The 17,345-nt window shown below is 45.4% G+C and overlaps 1 protein-coding gene across 3 annotated transcripts in view; it reads right to left on the bottom strand.

The window, feature by feature from the left end:
• Positions 1 to 17,345, bottom strand: part of LOC142576875 (pappalysin-1-like) — an 86,830-nt gene that overhangs the window by 38,536 nt on the left and 30,949 nt on the right. For all 3 annotated transcript variants that reach the window (XM_075687056.1, XM_075687057.1, XM_075687055.1), the window contains exons 3-6: positions 15,181 to 15,410; positions 3,346 to 3,737; positions 2,092 to 2,221; positions 1,250 to 1,524 (exon numbers count right to left, since the gene is read on the bottom strand). In XM_075687056.1, coding sequence (XP_075543171.1) covers positions 1,250 to 1,524; positions 2,092 to 2,221; positions 3,346 to 3,737; positions 15,181 to 15,410 — 1,027 coding nt within the window. The remainder of the gene's footprint in view (positions 1 to 1,249; positions 1,525 to 2,091; positions 2,222 to 3,345; positions 3,738 to 15,180; positions 15,411 to 17,345) is intronic.

Here is a 17,345-nt window from a genome sequence, read left to right as displayed (position 1 = left end):
CTACAAAAGAAACCCTGCGTTTCTGGAAAAGAAAGTTTCGAAGTACAGAAAAATGACAATTTTTCACTTCCACGAACGTTCCTCCGCTTTGTGCGCTTCGGCACAACTTGGGTCGAATTGACAAAGCTCTTCTTGTGTAAGTGCTCTTTGCCATTGACAGGTGGCATTTTCCAATATGTTTAGCATCGTGATTGACTAGCATTTGCGCTTACAAACCATTCTATCATAAGATATTTTGGGAAATACGGGCCCTGATTTGCCACATTACCGTACACATGTAAGATAAATAAATGTACGGATGGTTGCACAGTAATTAGCAAATAATTATTTCAGAAAGCAATCAGCCTATCCATAGTACATTAATAATAAAAAATAGAAGGTAGCACCTTCTTCAGCAAAAAAAAAAAGAAAGAAAGAAAAGAGGGATGAATCATGCGCCATAACTAGGCAAGATTACTTGTTGGGGCCCTGCTCGCACACCACATGATATCAATTTATTCATAGTAGCAACACAAAAACAAAATGAAACAAGAAGAACGACCGAAGTGCTTTTTTTTAAGAACACCCATAAACCAACCAGAAACCGGTTAATATATAATGGAAATAAAAAGGGTTACAGACTGATATCGGAGCAGCTAAAGTGTCGAAATAAAAAAGTGTTTGTCAGGACCCTGAGAGCTGTGATATAGCGCAAAGAAAGTGTGAAAGCGTAGGTGGCTGCCCGCAGGCTGAAGTGACTGCTTTTTTTTTTCTCAAAGGGATTCGTATTCTCTTTCTTAACTGCTTCCGCGGCTGCGCATGCATGATAGGAGATATCGCATATTACAACATGTGCGGTGTCGGGCACGGGTCACGTCGTGGGGCGCGTGATACCGTGCCGGCAAGAGCCGCGTGGTATCTGCGCATGGCGCGGCGCGACCAGATCAGGTGAATACTGCGACTGCATTTGAAAAGAGTGATGCGGTAACCAATGTCCTATAGATGTCGTAATAGATGTGATTAAACAGTCATACAATTGCTCCTTCAACAACAAAACCAAAGAGAGTAAAGGATTGTAAGGATAAGCATTGAGCGTACGACGAAACGTGTTTTTCTTGGTGAAAGTAAGCAGGCGCCGTACGCAAGAAAGTCATTGCTGTTATATCTAGTGAAACAGAGAAGACATTTACTTTTTTTTTCTTGAGTAAAGGACACTGCACGACGCGTAGCTCCAGATTTGTTTTGCTATACGTTCGAAATAGCTGCCCACCGGTTTGGCGATGCCGGGTCCAAGCAGTTTCCATTGTTGTCGCTCGAGAGGCAGCAGTCTCCACCGTCCCAGCTGTTGACAGCCTGATTGCACGCCTTGTGGCAAATGCCATCGCCTACCATGGTGGGGTCACATGACTCCAAGGGCGGGTCGCAGTCGCCCCCGTCGCCAGCCACAAGTTGACAATCTGGGTTGCAGATGCCATCGCCCAGATTGTAAGATGGGCACCCTAGGGTTACCTGCCTTCGTCGTAAGGAGCTGTTCAGCACTGACGCCTGCAAACACGTGTAGTGCTGAATGTGTGACAGAAATGGGTCTGGCGTCGGTGTCAGTCACGAACCTCAAGTTTAGTAGGAGTGTAGCGGTGTGCGAGTGTCTCGAAAAACCGGCGTCTCTAATCGCACGCTCGATTGGCATGCTGTGTTTAGAGAACGAAGCGATCTCTAATTGTTAAAATACAAAATGATTTCCCTACTGGCACATGATGGCTCCTACGGTGTGATGTTGCGAAAAATCCCAGAAGTTGTGGGCAGGAGGCTAGTTAATGTTGCTGGTGAATTATTTTGAATATTTTGTGTGACTAGTAGAACAGGGTGGTAATTTGCGTGTCGCCATCGTGAAAGTACGACGAAAGCACATCTGTATCGTCATCAGCCAATCGCGTTCAATGCATACAGCGATTGCTGCAGACGGTTTGGAACGTTTGTTAATAAACCCACCCACAAAGTTATACAATATGCCCTTCATGCACCCATGACATGGCAAACTGGTCAAGGGTTCGCACTAGCGGCTATTACTCACAACGTAAAAAAAAAAGAAAAAAATTGGAGTTTAACTCTCACCTGTGTTAGTTCCCAAGTTACGTTGTATGGCTCAAAAGCTCTGTTTAGAGCTGCATGCTGCCTCTGAATCTGCTCTTCAGTTACAGTTGGATTAGATCCGTCCGAGTTCTTGACGTTGACAACCCTGTACCTGAAACACGGAAGCCAACCACGAAGAGTCACGAGGCTTGAGCGGTTACCATGCTCTCCTATTTTTATTTTAGGACGTCAGCATCACCTCTAAAAATTAAATTATGGGGTTTCATGTGCCAAAATCACTTTCTGATTATGAGGCACGCCGTAGTGGAGGACTCCGGAAATTTTGACTACCTGGGGTTCTTTAACGTGCACCTAAATCTAAGTACACGGGTGTTTTCGCATTTTGCCCCCATCGAAATGCGGCCGCCGCGGCCGGGATTCGATCCCGCGACCTCGTGCTCAGCAGCCCAACACCATAGCCACTGATCAACCACGGCGGGTGGCATCACCTCTGTACCCTGTGCTAGATCAAAAAACGAGATATAAAATAGTTTTACGAGCATTAAATTTTCCAAGAACTTTACCTCCAAGTTATCAAGGTCAAGTTCAAGAGCCGAAAGGTCATCATACTGGTATAGTGTCCCCTGTGGTACAAATCAGGCTTCCTACACAGAGTACACTGTAGGGATAGTTATGAAAATACTTGAGAGCATAAATTGCGCCAATTATTTTCCACTGTCATATCTCCTCCTTTCTAATTACAGCTCATTTATGAAATATTACTTCGAGGTTCATCTCAGTCACAAACATCCCTGAACAACAATAAAAACAGCAATAACAATAACAACAAGACAAACAGCAATACGTTCATTCCAAGTTGTGCTGATTTGTTTTGCAACCTGCGAAAGAAATCACCCCGAAGAAAGATACAGTACGTCAGAGGAGAACATATTTTGTGACTAAACGAGGTCCTGCTTTAACGTACTCGCTTTTCAATGCGTTTCACGGAAAAATTTACAATGTTTTGCAACATTTTAAATAGGCTTCTTCCGAGGTAAACTCATTACAGTACCCGAGAGTGTTTGAGAGGTTGTGTTTCTAACAATACTCCTATGCACATACACATACACATGCACATACACCTTTGGAAAACACACTCCCGATTTCAAGAGATGAAGCACACGTGGGAATAACTGCGTTAATTACTCTGAGATCCAGAGGAACGCGAAGAAATGAACGGTAACAACAAGATGCATACATGGACATGAACGCGCTGAGGAGGCGCGTGAGACGCACCTGAGTGTCTTAGGTGCCCTGAGGCTCCAGTGGCGCTGATAGCTGAGAACCATGTCAGGGTCGTCGCATACGGTGAAGCCGCAAGGAGCCGGCTGCAACTGGATGCCCTCGAGGCGTCCTGGCGTAGGGGTCTGCACTAAGTGTGCCGCGCCACTGGTCCACTCCCACTGGTCCAGAGACTCGAAGTTGTCCACGATTAGGGCCCCCTGCGGGTCCTCCGGCTGCCAAAGGTCACGGTGCACCTGTGCATGATGAAGGCCACGGCCCCAGATGCGCAGCCGGTCCACTAGGCCCCGATAATGGCGGCTGCGGGTCCCGCCTAGCGACAGACTGCGACAAGATGATCCAGACTTTTGGAACATACTGCCCTTCTGCTTGCTGCTCACGGCCACCTGGAGGAAAGGAAGAGGAGGAGAGAGAGAACATAATTGGGCGGGAAATATCGGGGGATAATTGCCCAAGTCAAGCGATAGCTTCCTCACACAGTGGTGTGGTTGGTCGAAGCCACTTTTAATCACCTTTTGGAGCAGCTAAAGCCTCTCTTTGGAGCAGTAAATCAACCTTTCGGATAAGTTTCCAGGCACACATTTTTCCACACAAATATTTATTTTAGTAGGAACAGTACTGGCATGTTTTCGGATAAGAACCGGTACGTGCACATGCGCATGCACACGCTTGTATATAGGATATCTCAGAGGATGAAGCTCGCTTATTGCTATTCATTTTCCCGAGGAGAAGCCTAAGTTTATTAGTTCCATGACCACATGTTTCATAATGAACAAACACTTTCCCAATACCATTCATCTAAGTACATGTGTTCCACACCCGCTGGGACCTGGTTATCGCAGCCGAGATTCGATACCGCGACCCCATGCTCTTCTCTATAGCAGAATTCCACAGGCCATTGCGGTGGGTGGAATGAAGAATTTCGCCCTCTGTTTAATATTTAAACTGTACTACATGTACTGTTCTTAACATCACAAGGAGGCGTATTCACATTTGTTGTGAAAAAAAAAACGCTATTGTAATCGAATACATACACCTTACTAGTCACTCTAGACGTAATGCAAATAACTCTCAAATTACAGAACTTCCACCTTAGAAGACCTGTAATTGTACCAAGTATTATTTTTCTAATCCGCAAAACAATTAAAAGACTAGTTTTTCCTGGACTTTGCCAATCATATCGCATTACGGTTTGATAATTTTTGATGAAAAGTTCACACTTTCCGTATAACTGTCAGCGTTTACAAGCTGTAAAACTGATACAGTAAAAGAAATAGTTTGGACTCCCTGCATTGACGTGTCCCCGTTACTCCACCGCACAAACGTTCGTTGAACTGGAGGTGCTTTGTCGCGCATCCGTTAATAAAGTCAAGCTCTGCAATCAAAGATTTCCGCAGATTGTACAGATGCAACGTAAATGCATAGCTATCACACAGTCGGAACTCAACATTATAAAAAGAATGAATGAAAGAAAGAATCAATGAAAGAAAGAAAGAAAGAAAACGACGTCGCGAAACGGTTTTGTTCGAGATAAGACATGCTAACAGGAATTCGCAAGTGCGGGGTCTTCGATGCCTGCAGCATCATCTTGTGATACGCGCTAGCGTTACCGACTAGGGTGTGTTCCACGCCCATTGTATCCGTCCGGCTAGCAAGGCGCATGCGTGTGCTTTTGCCAATAACGGAAGTGGTTATCATGAGCCGGTACTTCAGGTAACGAAGGCCACGCGCTCGCATGTTCCTGTTCGCATATCTGAGCTCTGTACTTTTACCGGCCGGTGGGCAACTTGGGCTAGTGGTGAACATTGATGCATATTGATACTTGACAAAACAGAGCTAAAAGGACAAGGACGAAGAGGACCTGTGTCCTTACGATTCTTTGTTTTGTTAGCGCTCTTTTTTTCAAGCTGCGTGCTTTTGCGCCTATAGATTCGTTTAAATACAATGCTAGGCGGCTGCGGTAGCCATTCGAAAGAAAAGTGAAAAACGTTTTGATTTCTATAGAAATCGAAACGTCTTTCAGAAATCCAAATGTCTTTCACCCGCACACTTGCATTAAACGTCAAGTTCGCTCATTATCGCAGTACTCGGCTACGTTACCGGCCATAGATGCACTCATCTTGAATAGCACACGTCATTCTGTAGCCACACTCTCTTAGTTTTCTTTGTTTAGTTGCGCATGTATAGTTTTGTGGGAGTTCACCCAATATGACCGCGAGCTCTTATCATTTGTGCGCGTTGAACAAAACTGGCATTTTCGCATGGACATCACGTAAAACACAAACGGATTCTTTAGCGAAACTAAACGTGTTGGTACAGCACTTATGTCATTGGCTTGCGCGGGGGACACAACGATCGTTATGGTCTAACGACATTGTAATTAAACTTGTGGAACGACGATTTGCGCGGCTCAGTGTCATTACGTGAAGCTTTGTGCAAGCTCGCCCGTTTTCGCGTTTTGCCAACCTTTTGAATGTGCGCAAATGTTCCACGCACGCGCTCGCTTCGCGATGTGAACGGCAACGCAGTTCGCGGCAGGGCACGCGTCTCGATGCTGACGACCCCGTTTACGAGACGTGGTGTCGAGATAGACGTCTTTGAAGCCGAGCTGTTGGTTAGATTTAGACGGTTGCGAATGGCAATGGCATCTTCTTCAACTGAGGCACGAATGGTAATTATACTTACGACTATGGTAAGCTGCAGACGCCAAGCGGCCACTACTAGCATTGCAGACGGAACGACCGATTCTAGATGTTTCTCCGAAAAAAAAAAAAAAAAGCCGACGTCATGGGCCCAGACTCGGCGCAAATTACGTATTGCCCAAATATAGCAGTATGTAGCAGGTTTCACCTCTTAGCTCAGTTTTGCGTAATTGGCTCAGTAATCAGATCTTATGAAAATGTTCTGAGATGTCCTCGGATACCATGAAATCCAATTTTCTATTTGTCTATGGCTCCATTGCGCAGGCTCTGCATCTTGTGGTTGCAGTAATTACACTCTGAGACTCAGCCACTATACTTGGTTTCATGTATACTTATAGAACTTAGAGGGAGCGCAAAGAACTGGTGCTGTTTTCTTTCCGCCAGAGTGGGAAGTGACTGAACATGCTACCTACAAGCATAGCATGCGCACCGAGCGGGCGCTGTGGCCATTCTGCTGTGGCACATTACTCGCACCATCCGACTGCTACCTATTATTCTCCTCCCTAGCACGCGTGCCTCCTCATCTGAGTTGTATGTGACGTCAGTGTTCGCGCAAACCAATCATGCAGCCCTTCTGCGACTAGTTGTCTTCTTCCATTGCGTCTCTTTATCCGTACTCTCTCCGCTAGACACCAAGACCAGACAGGTCATCCAAAGTCGGGGAAGTAGGAAAAGAAATGTGACTTAGTAACGTCAAAGATTGGGAAAAGAAAGCTACCGCCTTAATTATCACTGGTACAATGGAGCCTCTCGCGGAAACACCATTGATGGTCTCCAAGAAATCCAAAAAAAGGGAGAGGGGCCTTAACGGTAACAAGGGTGGAGGGGCTGGTCAGGCAATCGTCCTTCTCGCCTCTTTCTTCGCAATTAGAGGATCGAGAAGAGAAACGGACAGGCATGACAGGAGCGTGTAAAGGGAAATTCAGAATTACATAATAACATGTATTACAAGGTTTCGACACCTCAAAGCTGTCTTGGTGTCAGGCTTGTATGCCAGGGCTGAGTGCAGGAACTGCCGTCTGCCCACACTTTGAGCAGTTGGTGACACAGAGAATACATATTTCATCTGCTGTAATTGAGACAAGCTAATATTTTTAAAGGCACTGTAGTGCAGATCACAAGATATATATTTCGGCATTGCTAACTGCGGCATACATCAGGAAATGTGTGATAACCAGCGATTAACTGACTAATGAATCAATGTTTGCAAAACTACATTTTAATGAATAAACGATCGACGCTTATTGTAAGTGCGGAATTCAAGCCGGTCAGTGCTCGAGACATGTACACTTGGTAGAAAATTATATCCAGATACAACGCATATGTCCGAAGCTATACGAAGCGAACCATTAATGAAAGCGCCAATTAAATCCGGTACAACTAAGTGCCCCGTGTACTTGTTCTTGCTTGTTTTCGTTTCGGTGCAACAAGTAACCTAATGCAATATTGTTGTGCATTTACCCGACACGCATTTGTGTCGGGTAGTTCATAGTGTTTTTTTTTCTCTTTTTTATTGTTTAACATAGATAGGACATTAGGTAGTATAATAGCAAGAGCTTGGTGGCGCCACCCACCGCCCCGTTCCAAAGGGGACGCTCATAACATCCATCCATCCATTGGATCTATAAATGTACATATAGTAACCGCCAAACATAGTTAATGTGAATTTTTTTTTTGCAAAATAAAGAGACATTTTTAAAATTAAACCTACGTTATTAAAACCTGTGTTTTATTACTTAAATAAAGGTTTTGAGACCTAACTGACACGTGATAAGCAGCAGCTCACTGGCATCGATTGCAGTCCGTGCCGCTTATCGATTCAAATTGTACGGTGGCTATATTTGCGAACGGGGTGGTCGTTTCCTTTGTGCAGCATCACGCAGCTTCTTTTTAATTAGACCACAGTAACATATCAGCCAGTTTGTGTCTCCGACATTCGATAGCCGCTACCTGGCGAACGTGCTTAAAGACGGTGAACTTTATCAGCTGCGGCGTTTCACTGGCGTGATGGTTACGTACACGGCTTCCGTCGTCAGTGGTCTGCCGTGTCTGGCCGCGTAATGATGGGTTGCTTGAAAAAAAGAAAAATGTGCCAGCTAGCGTGATAACTCATCGCTGGCACCGAGCACAGTCTGTCTGGAAACTACCCAAGAAAGCGGATTAACCTTGCAGCCTGTGGGAGTGTGCACCGGTGAGTAAAAAAACACTGCTTCGCATTTTCAACTTTCAATTTCTTCGGGTGCGAGGCGCATAAAACAGATACTCTAGGTAGAAAAACACGTAGAGAATTTTTTTTCAACGTGGAAAGTCATAATAAAGTTATTGCTCTTGAAAAACAATTCAAACAAGGTTCTTGTTATTTTGTCACGTTGCTAAAATTCCTAACACGGAGTACAGTATAAAAAAATAAATAGTTTTGGCTGTGTCTGCATGAATGATACACTGCGATAAATTCACTGCACATTAGTGCAAGTGTGCTTCCGATGATACAGTTCGATTACAATTACTGTGTTTATTACCTAGTAGCTGGGAAAAATTTAATCGTGGCTTCACTAAGTACAGCCCGCACAAGGACACAATTGAAAGAAATGCTCACTCAAAACAGTGTAGTGTGCGTGTGCGTGTGCGCGCGTGTGTGTGTGCGTGCGTGCGTGCGTGCGTGTGTGCTTTTATGTCACGGAGCGTTTTGTGCACTGTTCTTAGTCACACAATAATCACAAACTCACTCACGCTTCCACCATAGGAATTGAGGCGTTCTTCTTTTGCCTCCAGCCTCCAAGATGCTGCTCATATTTGATCACCACTTTGTACTCTATTGTCTGTGGACTTACAAGTCTACAGTGAATGTGTCACCACAGAGCCAGAATCCTCGCAAGGTATGTTTCTGAATATTTCAACTAGAACCGTGATTTGTTCATTAATTGGACAAACTTTTGTTTCACCATTCTTTGCTTGCATGTTCGTCATGGCTTCATGATTTCTCTTTTGAGGAAGCAGGACAAAAGAGAGATTATTGGTTTGCAAGCTGCCCACGCCAAGCCATAAGAAGCTCAACGGTCACCATAATGACAACATGTCCTCTTGAATTACGCGTGCCTCACCATGAAATGCTTGGAACATTACCAGAGGGCTGTGAGCTCTATTAGGAAAGCAATAGCCTACAGTTTTGTATCGTACCGAGTGGGAATGCTAAAATTTGACATACAAGCTTACTTTATTTTAAGGGCGTTTTATGACAATCAGAGAAGTAACAAGTTGAGTCCCAACTTGTTTCTTTTCTCGTCATGTAGCAAGCTTCTACTTGGTAATGCACAAACTCTGTCATCTACTATTTGCAAATCAGGTTGACCGGCATTACCACCAAGTATAACGTGCTCCCTCATAGCGTTAATTTGTTACATGAAACTGCAAAGAACTTTAAAGCCTTCAAAACCACTCAGTGCAATTTTGAGCAAATGATACTTCATGTTCACTGAAACTCTGGCAGTCACTCTTCACTTTATTATTCTATTTTTTATTTAAAGTACGCTCAGGGCCATATGCCATTAAACAGGGAAGTGGTTACAAAGCAGTAGATAAAAACAAACGAACAAGAGCCGTGAGTTCTGGTAATACAATAATTCTCCTGATTATACAATGTTAGCTAATGTTTTGCTCAAGAAGCTTGTTGTCGGTGATGGCTACGATACATGAGGGGAGGTGGTTCCATTCCTGAGATGTACGGAGGATCAAAGATTGAAAGAAAGACTTCGTGTAGCAAGAATCAATTCCTGCGTTAGTTCGATGATCGAGGCAGTTTGAAATGTACTTTAGGCCGCGGTATGAAGTCGTCATGAAGTGTGGTATGACGGAAAATTTTATGAAATAGCGAAACATGGTGACTGTGGCAATTAGCTAGGGGAATAAGTGTTGGTTAGTTTCATTAAGGTTATACTCGTGGTACGGTTATAATTAAAAAGAATGAAATGAGCAGAGTTATCTTGTACTAGTTCAAGTGAAGTAGTAAGACTAACGCGACTGGGATCCCATATTGGAGATGGATATTCAAGTTTTTAGTGTATTAGCATCTTGTAAAGGTGTAGTTTTAAAGTAGACAGTGCTTTGGAAAAGTTGCTATTGTAAGTACCCGAGCAGGTGAATAGCATTGTTAATGACATACTCTATATTGGTCCAATTTAAATTATTTGTAATGTGCACACCAATATATTTATAGTACAGGACAAATCTAAGCGAACGTTGTTAAGATGGTAAGTGATAGCATTAAAATTAGATCTGGATATTGCATTTTCATTTGTTAACTACAAAAGGCTCAGGTACAGTTAACATGAATTCAGTAACTAGGCTAGCCCTGCACCGTAAGAGATGGCTAGAAGAAGCAACTTCACACAACTGGCCTACTCCACACTTCTCAAACATGACAAACCAATAAAATCAATTTTTCCTTCTCTTCAAAGAGCAGATGACATACCTGAGGACAGTGTGTTCACAAAAACTTTTTGGAATATACTCTAAGTTTGCCTTAACATACAGCCAATCAACAGTGGACGAGCAAGAGAAGCCTCAGCGTGGGAACTTATCTTCGTCACTGCCCTCACAAATACGTTTGATTGTTGAAACGTTGGCTACAGGGTGAGGCTTCCCTTGCCGACCTTTGTTACTCAACTGACGTGTCCATCTCCTTGTAACCTTTTTGCATTGTTTGAACACGCAAACCGAGATGTTTTTTACCATGAAACCGTAAATTGCATTTTACAAGGATCCGTGAGCATTAATTGGGCATACTTATATGTTTATTTAGTGTCTTTGTTTATACACAATATTTGCAGAGGTCCTTCTAAGCACTGTCGTCTCCATAACGTTCCTCGCCTTCCTACGAGTACTCCACTTGTGTCAAAGCCTTTACTGCTGCACCTGAACACTAAATGTGCAGTAGAAATATCAAGAACACACAATATGGGATCTAAAATTTAGCATAACGTTTTTTCCCCTCTGCACTTAGTACCTATCGCCGATGGGTTACGAAAACAATGCGACATTGCAGCTCGAGCTTAAATTACTGACAGTACATCTTCGCCGAGCACTTCTTATGTTGCTTTTTTAAATCTAGCTGAAATCGTCGAAGGCAGACAAGATACGTATAGTATGAAACACGTCAAACGGCACTGTACGCAACACAAGTACGAGTGTAGCCGAGCACAATATTGTTGTCCTTCCTTTAGCGGCACGCCAAACACGTAGAGAAAACTTCGCTCGATTTCAGCTTTCAATTCCGTTAAATAGATTACTATCTGTGTTGCTGTATGTTGTAAACTCAGTGCTTGACAGCATTAGCTCCACCTGACCTGTACGAAAATTGTGGCCATGTACTGCTTCATTCAGGATTGACAATAAACAATGTTAGCTTACTTGTCTGACGTTCTTTTTTTTTGCCAGTTGAGACATCTCAGTCACCTGGCGATATAATAAAGTTATCGTTAGTCATTTTAGAGTTTCATACACACGAACACCGCTCCGAAAGTGGTAGCAAAACGCCCAAAACCAGCGAGCGAGCGGCGCAACGAACCCCACCAGCCGCTACCGTAGCGGCCATATTGCTCAATACGTAATAATGATGATCTTCATTTTGATTTCGTCAGCGCCATCTCTCGGCCGCATATTTCAGTTCACAACGCCACCGCTACTCTTATTTCCGTTGCACTGTGGAAGGTACAGTTTCCCTTCTCTAAGTTTATATATGTGTTCTGTGATATAACTCTCCACGGTGGTCTATGAGTCAGTCCGTCTACGCGTCGCGTCGACACGAAGAAATGTTCGTCTCCAGTTTCTTGCGAACGCTCTGCAACTCATGATATAATGTAGGTATCTCAGCAAAAATCATACTAAAATTGGCCGCTAAGACGACTCTGTCATTACGCCAAGTTAAATTTACTTTTCATAATTAGTTAGCTCACACTGAAGTTGTAAACGTTACATATTTACAGTATGCTGTCAACGCATGGCCGTCATCGGAGGGAGCATGGTTACAGAAAACGGCTGTAACTCTTGTTTTATCGAAACTATCCCGACACAAATTATATGACAATTAGCCTCTAAGACGACTCTAACATTACGCCGTGTTTCATCTACTTTTCATAATTACGTAGTCCACAGTGAAGTTGCAAATATTGTGAAATTCCCGTCTGCCGTCAACACATGGGCTTCTGCGGGAGTGAAACGGACAGACCCACGTTTGTCCACTAGAATAAAACTCTAGTGCTTCCAAGTTTCATTCAGATAATTATCTAGGAAGTATGCTCAATCGCAAATTACAAGCAAATGTGTTTTGTTTCGTGCACTCCTTTGACTATCGCATATCGCACTCCTTTGAACGCATATCGTCTCTCGCGTTGAGGCTCGGTTTAACGGCCACCTGCGTTCTTACACACTGTTACCACCAGTTGGCGTTGTTTGCTGTGGTTACGTCATAGTAGCTTAGGCGACCTTATAATAATAATAATAATAATAATAATAATAATAATAATAATAATAATAATAATAATAATAATAATAATAATAATAATAATAATAATAATAATAATAATACCTATATATACATAGATGCGTCGATTGAGGTAAAACACACCGCAGCTTCGCTGCTCGTCCTTCTTGACAGAGTTGAAGGGCCGATAAATTTGTTTTGTCCCCCTGAGAAGTGACGTGAACACCTGTTCCATTAGGGCCTATACTCGCTCAATCCACCCTACTTGCGTCCGCCCGCGTGCGGATGGCTGTCCGGTCGTCTGGACGAACATTCGCAACTTTGCCATCCGCGTGCCTACTCGTCTCTCGCTGACTGGTCCTAGAAGGACGGCGTGGGACCTCTTCACGGCAAACATGGCCCTTGCTCGAAGCGAAGCGGGGACGCGAGGCCTAAGCTATGGCCGCGTTAGAAACACTCCATTTGAATTGTTCTTTATCGTTATTGAGGCACTTTGCCTCGAGCGGCCAGTCACGCGGCAATTTCGCGTGCATAGGCGGGCTTCTTTCACGCTCGGAAAAACACTTTTATGTAGCATGCATTGAACAACAGAAAGCTGTATCGGGAGTTTTTCATGTCGCTCTACAATTTTCTCATTGACACTTTTAGTCTAATTATAATATTTGAGAAGTTGATTCGTTAATTACGACTAATTATATAATTGGCTAGAATGAAAAAAAATAATAATCTGGGTATCTCCAAGTAACAGCAAACAACATCTGTCCAGCTACGTGGCATTCGCATATTTTTAAACGCTGGCTAAAGTTAGCTGGGACGCCCTGTAGATAGCAATATATGGGGATTCTCGGACGAATCATTTTGGACTATCACTTTCGCGTGACGTAAAACGCGGCACGTTGGACGATTCGAGAGGTTTCGCTCAACCAGCCGGTGCAGCTCGCCTTAAATGTAACCGTCTGAGAATACGTCCCAGGTTGCGACATGATGAGATTGCAATGCATTTTGAAAAGGTGGCACAGATAAGATGTCTGGGCGGTGTTTGTAACAAGGATGACTGCGCCAGTGCATCACATAGCACACGTGCTTGCAGAACAGAATGTGACATCCTAGAGACGCGTTTTCACCGTGACGCGGGAACTTGAACTCAGATCTACAAAAATATGCCAGCGTCGCCTGCTGGTAAATATAGTCGCCAACATGGAACACCTTTGCTCCGCCGAATTGTTGCTAGCTATCAACAAACCACGTCGTCCAAACGGAGTGCGTGTGCTACTCGCTCGTGCGGATTGAGCGTACACCAAATTTTACGACGCGTCCTGCCGTGCAGGCGTCCGGCCGGGGGCGGACGCGGGCTGAGTGAACGGGCGGGTTGAAGTACACGCCCTTAATACAGGGACAGGTCTCGAAGGCGTTACACTCTCGCACGGAGACTACGTAGCATTAGGTGCGACGAGGAGAGGACTGGGTGATGCCGGCCGATGGCGAAGGCGGAGCAGTTGGGCTTCTCAAACACGCGCTTCTCAAAGTGCAGGCTGCTACAGAGGGAAGAATGGGAGAAACTGGCCTGCTTCGGCTTTTATAGCCTGCTTATTGATATGCGACGTGCTACAGCGAAATGAACTGGTAACTCTGGCCGAATGGAAATTGAATTGTGGGGCTTTACGTGCAAAAACCACGATTTGATTGTGGGGCACGCCGCAGTGGGGGACTCCGGATTAAGTTTTGACCGCAGGGGGACGTTTAAGGTGCCCCCAATGGAGTGAAAACTGGTGTGCGCGCACGTGTTCTCTAAGGTGATAACCGACGTGATTGACGCGCGTGAGAATGTGGCCCAATCGTGGCCTATAAAGCGATACTTGCCCTGGAATGTGAATTGCCTACTTTGCAACTAACCTAGAGCACATTTGAGTTTCTTTTTAGGCGATTTAAAAATGAACCATTACAATAGACATAATGAAAAAAAAATTCGAAGTTTCGGCCGAAAGGCGAAGCATCGATTGCGACTACAGCTATACGAAGTAAGGATAATAGTTTTATCGGCTGTATACACTTGTGAAGATACGCTTACTAACCAAATGAACAAGCATGCCGTCATGCGTGCACAGGCAAACATGAACACATCTCATTCAATGTGCGCGGACAATCGCTGTCAAAACGCTGGCGTGGAGAAGAGAGGCAGCAGCAGCGAGCGAATTCACCTTCATGCTGCCTCTCGCTTCAACGCGAAGTAAGCGGCGAGAACATATCGCGCAAGAAGCTATCAGCACTCGGCGCACCTAGGCTCTGTACTTATCACAGATCGCTTTCAAGATAGGGCCCGCCTGGTCGCGCCATATGGAGCCGCCCAGTGGAAGCGCCCGGTGGAAGACGACGCGCTTCCTCACCGCTTGGCTCCCTTGCGCGCGCGCGGTCAAGACACCATCCTCGGCTCACCCTCGCACGCTGTCACTCGCACCTACAGCACACGGCGCGCGGCCACGGTGTTATCGCACTTGGACTTTTTACGAAACATCACAGCGACGACGACGGCGGCGATGCGCCTGGAGTGTGCATAAAATTGCTATGGCTTTAAAGAAGCAAGACATTGCAGCCGGAGGGATTCGAGGGCTGAATGGCGTACACAGGTGCGATATCTGCGGATGTACGTACCTGGGCGCCATTGACGAATAGCCGCGTGTGTGCCCCATCGAAGGACACAGCCACGTGGTGCCATCGTCCCGGCGAGTACGGCACCGGGCTCCGCAGCACCGACGTCTCCTGCGAGCGGGCCGCCTGCAGGTGTAGCGCGAAGTGGCCGCTGCGCTCGCCATCGCGGCCGTCGCCGTCGATCTGGAGCGACCAGCGCTTGCCGCTCAGCGGGGAACACACGTCGCGGGCCTCTGTACGTACGCACGAACAAAACAAGAAAGAAAAAGGTGAAGATGTACACGGAAACTGCGGAATGTGCTCTCACGTTGTCGGTTGTTTTGTCAGTCTTATTTCTTGTTCATTTGACTGCGCAGGCATGTTAGCTAAGCTGCGTTATTGCTTTAATGCAAGTACTGGGCATCATACCACCATTCCTTAGTCACTGGTGGCTATCTCGTCGTGCAGAAGCCAGCGACATAACAACAGCGAACATACCAAGTTTATTTATTTATTTCAAATACTGCTAACCCCAATGATAGGAGTTGTGGCAGCCAACAAAATACCTGAGACATGAGTAATTATATATATATATATATATATATATATATATATATATATATATATATATATATATATATATATATATATATATATATATATATATATATATATATATATACACACACACGTGCAGCGCCCTACATGCTCTAGTGCTGAGTTTGTCGCTTTGTCACTGCTTCGTATACTTCGAAAAATGGCAAGAGACCAATCTTCACGTAAAGAGGCTGCTCAATCTGTTCGCCAAAGTGACCAACGCTCTCGACAGAAGCAACACAAAACCATTTCAGGAGAACTACCTAGCATGGCACAGGTACCACGACCACCTCTGCCTGTACGTGCATCGAGGACGGTAACGGCGTCTACTGATAATTCAAGGTCGACGAGAGCACGCGGCAAACATTCACCTCCACCATCTCATACAGACACGCAATGGCCTTTGCTGCCCCCTAGGCCCACGGCCATGCCAGCGGGCACTAGTGGTCCTCTGCGCCATGAAGCCAAGGATTATAGGGCCAATGAAACCGGTGACACTACGGGCAAGCAGGGAGATGAACACAATGTGAAGGAGAGTGTACAAAAAATGCTGAAGCACCTAGTAGAGTCAATGCGCGTAATTCTCGGTGGTCTCGAGACTCCGGCCGCTAAAGTGCCCTACAAGTGCTCGCTGTGCTAGAGCCGCTTATCGCAGCTCTTTATATGCTATAAAGATTTTGTTTGGCGCTTGTGCTGTTCAAGCAGGGGCGGCCCACACACCAGCTTCGTCCTAGCGCCTCTATTTTTAAGTTCACTTGAATTGCTCACTACAGACTTGTTACGAAACCTGATAGTGGCTTCATGGATGACATTTGTGAATGTTTATCATCAGAGTGTTGAATCTGCTTTTACCTTTGCGCATCCCTCTTGCTATGCCATCATCATCCCTCATCACACCTTTATGTCCCTGTTCCCCCTCCCCCTGTGCAGAGTAGCAGTCTACAGCACCTTAGCTCAGGCCGACCTCTCTGCCTTCTTTAATTAAATTATCTCTCTCTGTCGCTGCTGCTCTACGAGCCGAATAAACGCCCCTTACAATTGGTCGAGCTGCTGGGTACAACCGGAATTCTGGAACTTCGTAATCGGACACTGCAGCCCGTCTTCATTATGCCGGAAGAAGGACCGCCACAACCACAACCCGCTGCCCCGGTGACTACCATGGTCTGCCCCGGCTCGTTGCGTCAACGCGACCCACCTATCTTCAGCGGTACCGAAGACCATGACGTAGAAAACTGGCTCGCTGACTACGACCAGGTCAGCATCCACAACCTCTGGGACGACACCAAAAAAAAAAAAACTGAATTACGTGCAGTTTTATTTGACCGGTGTCGCCAGCGTGTGTCACCACAACCACGAACGTGATCTGACGACGTGGACGGCCCTCAAGACTAATGTGACAGAGGTATTCGGGCTCCCCGTGGTTCGCAAGCTTCGCGCCGAGCTACGTTTGCGTGGCCGTGCGCAACAGTGCGGGGAGACATTTACCAGATATATAGAAGATGTTGTCGACCTCTGTAACCGCGTCGACGTCACAGTGGCTGATGCCGAGAAGATCCACCATACTTTAAAAGGCATTGAAGGTGACGCCTTCC

The sequence above is a fragment of the Dermacentor variabilis genome, chromosome 1, assembly GCF_050947875.1.
Source record: "Dermacentor variabilis isolate Ectoservices chromosome 1, ASM5094787v1, whole genome shotgun sequence".
NCBI lineage: Eukaryota > Metazoa > Arthropoda > Arachnida > Ixodida > Ixodidae > Dermacentor > Dermacentor variabilis.
This window is presented reverse-complemented; position numbering and strand designations above follow the sequence as displayed.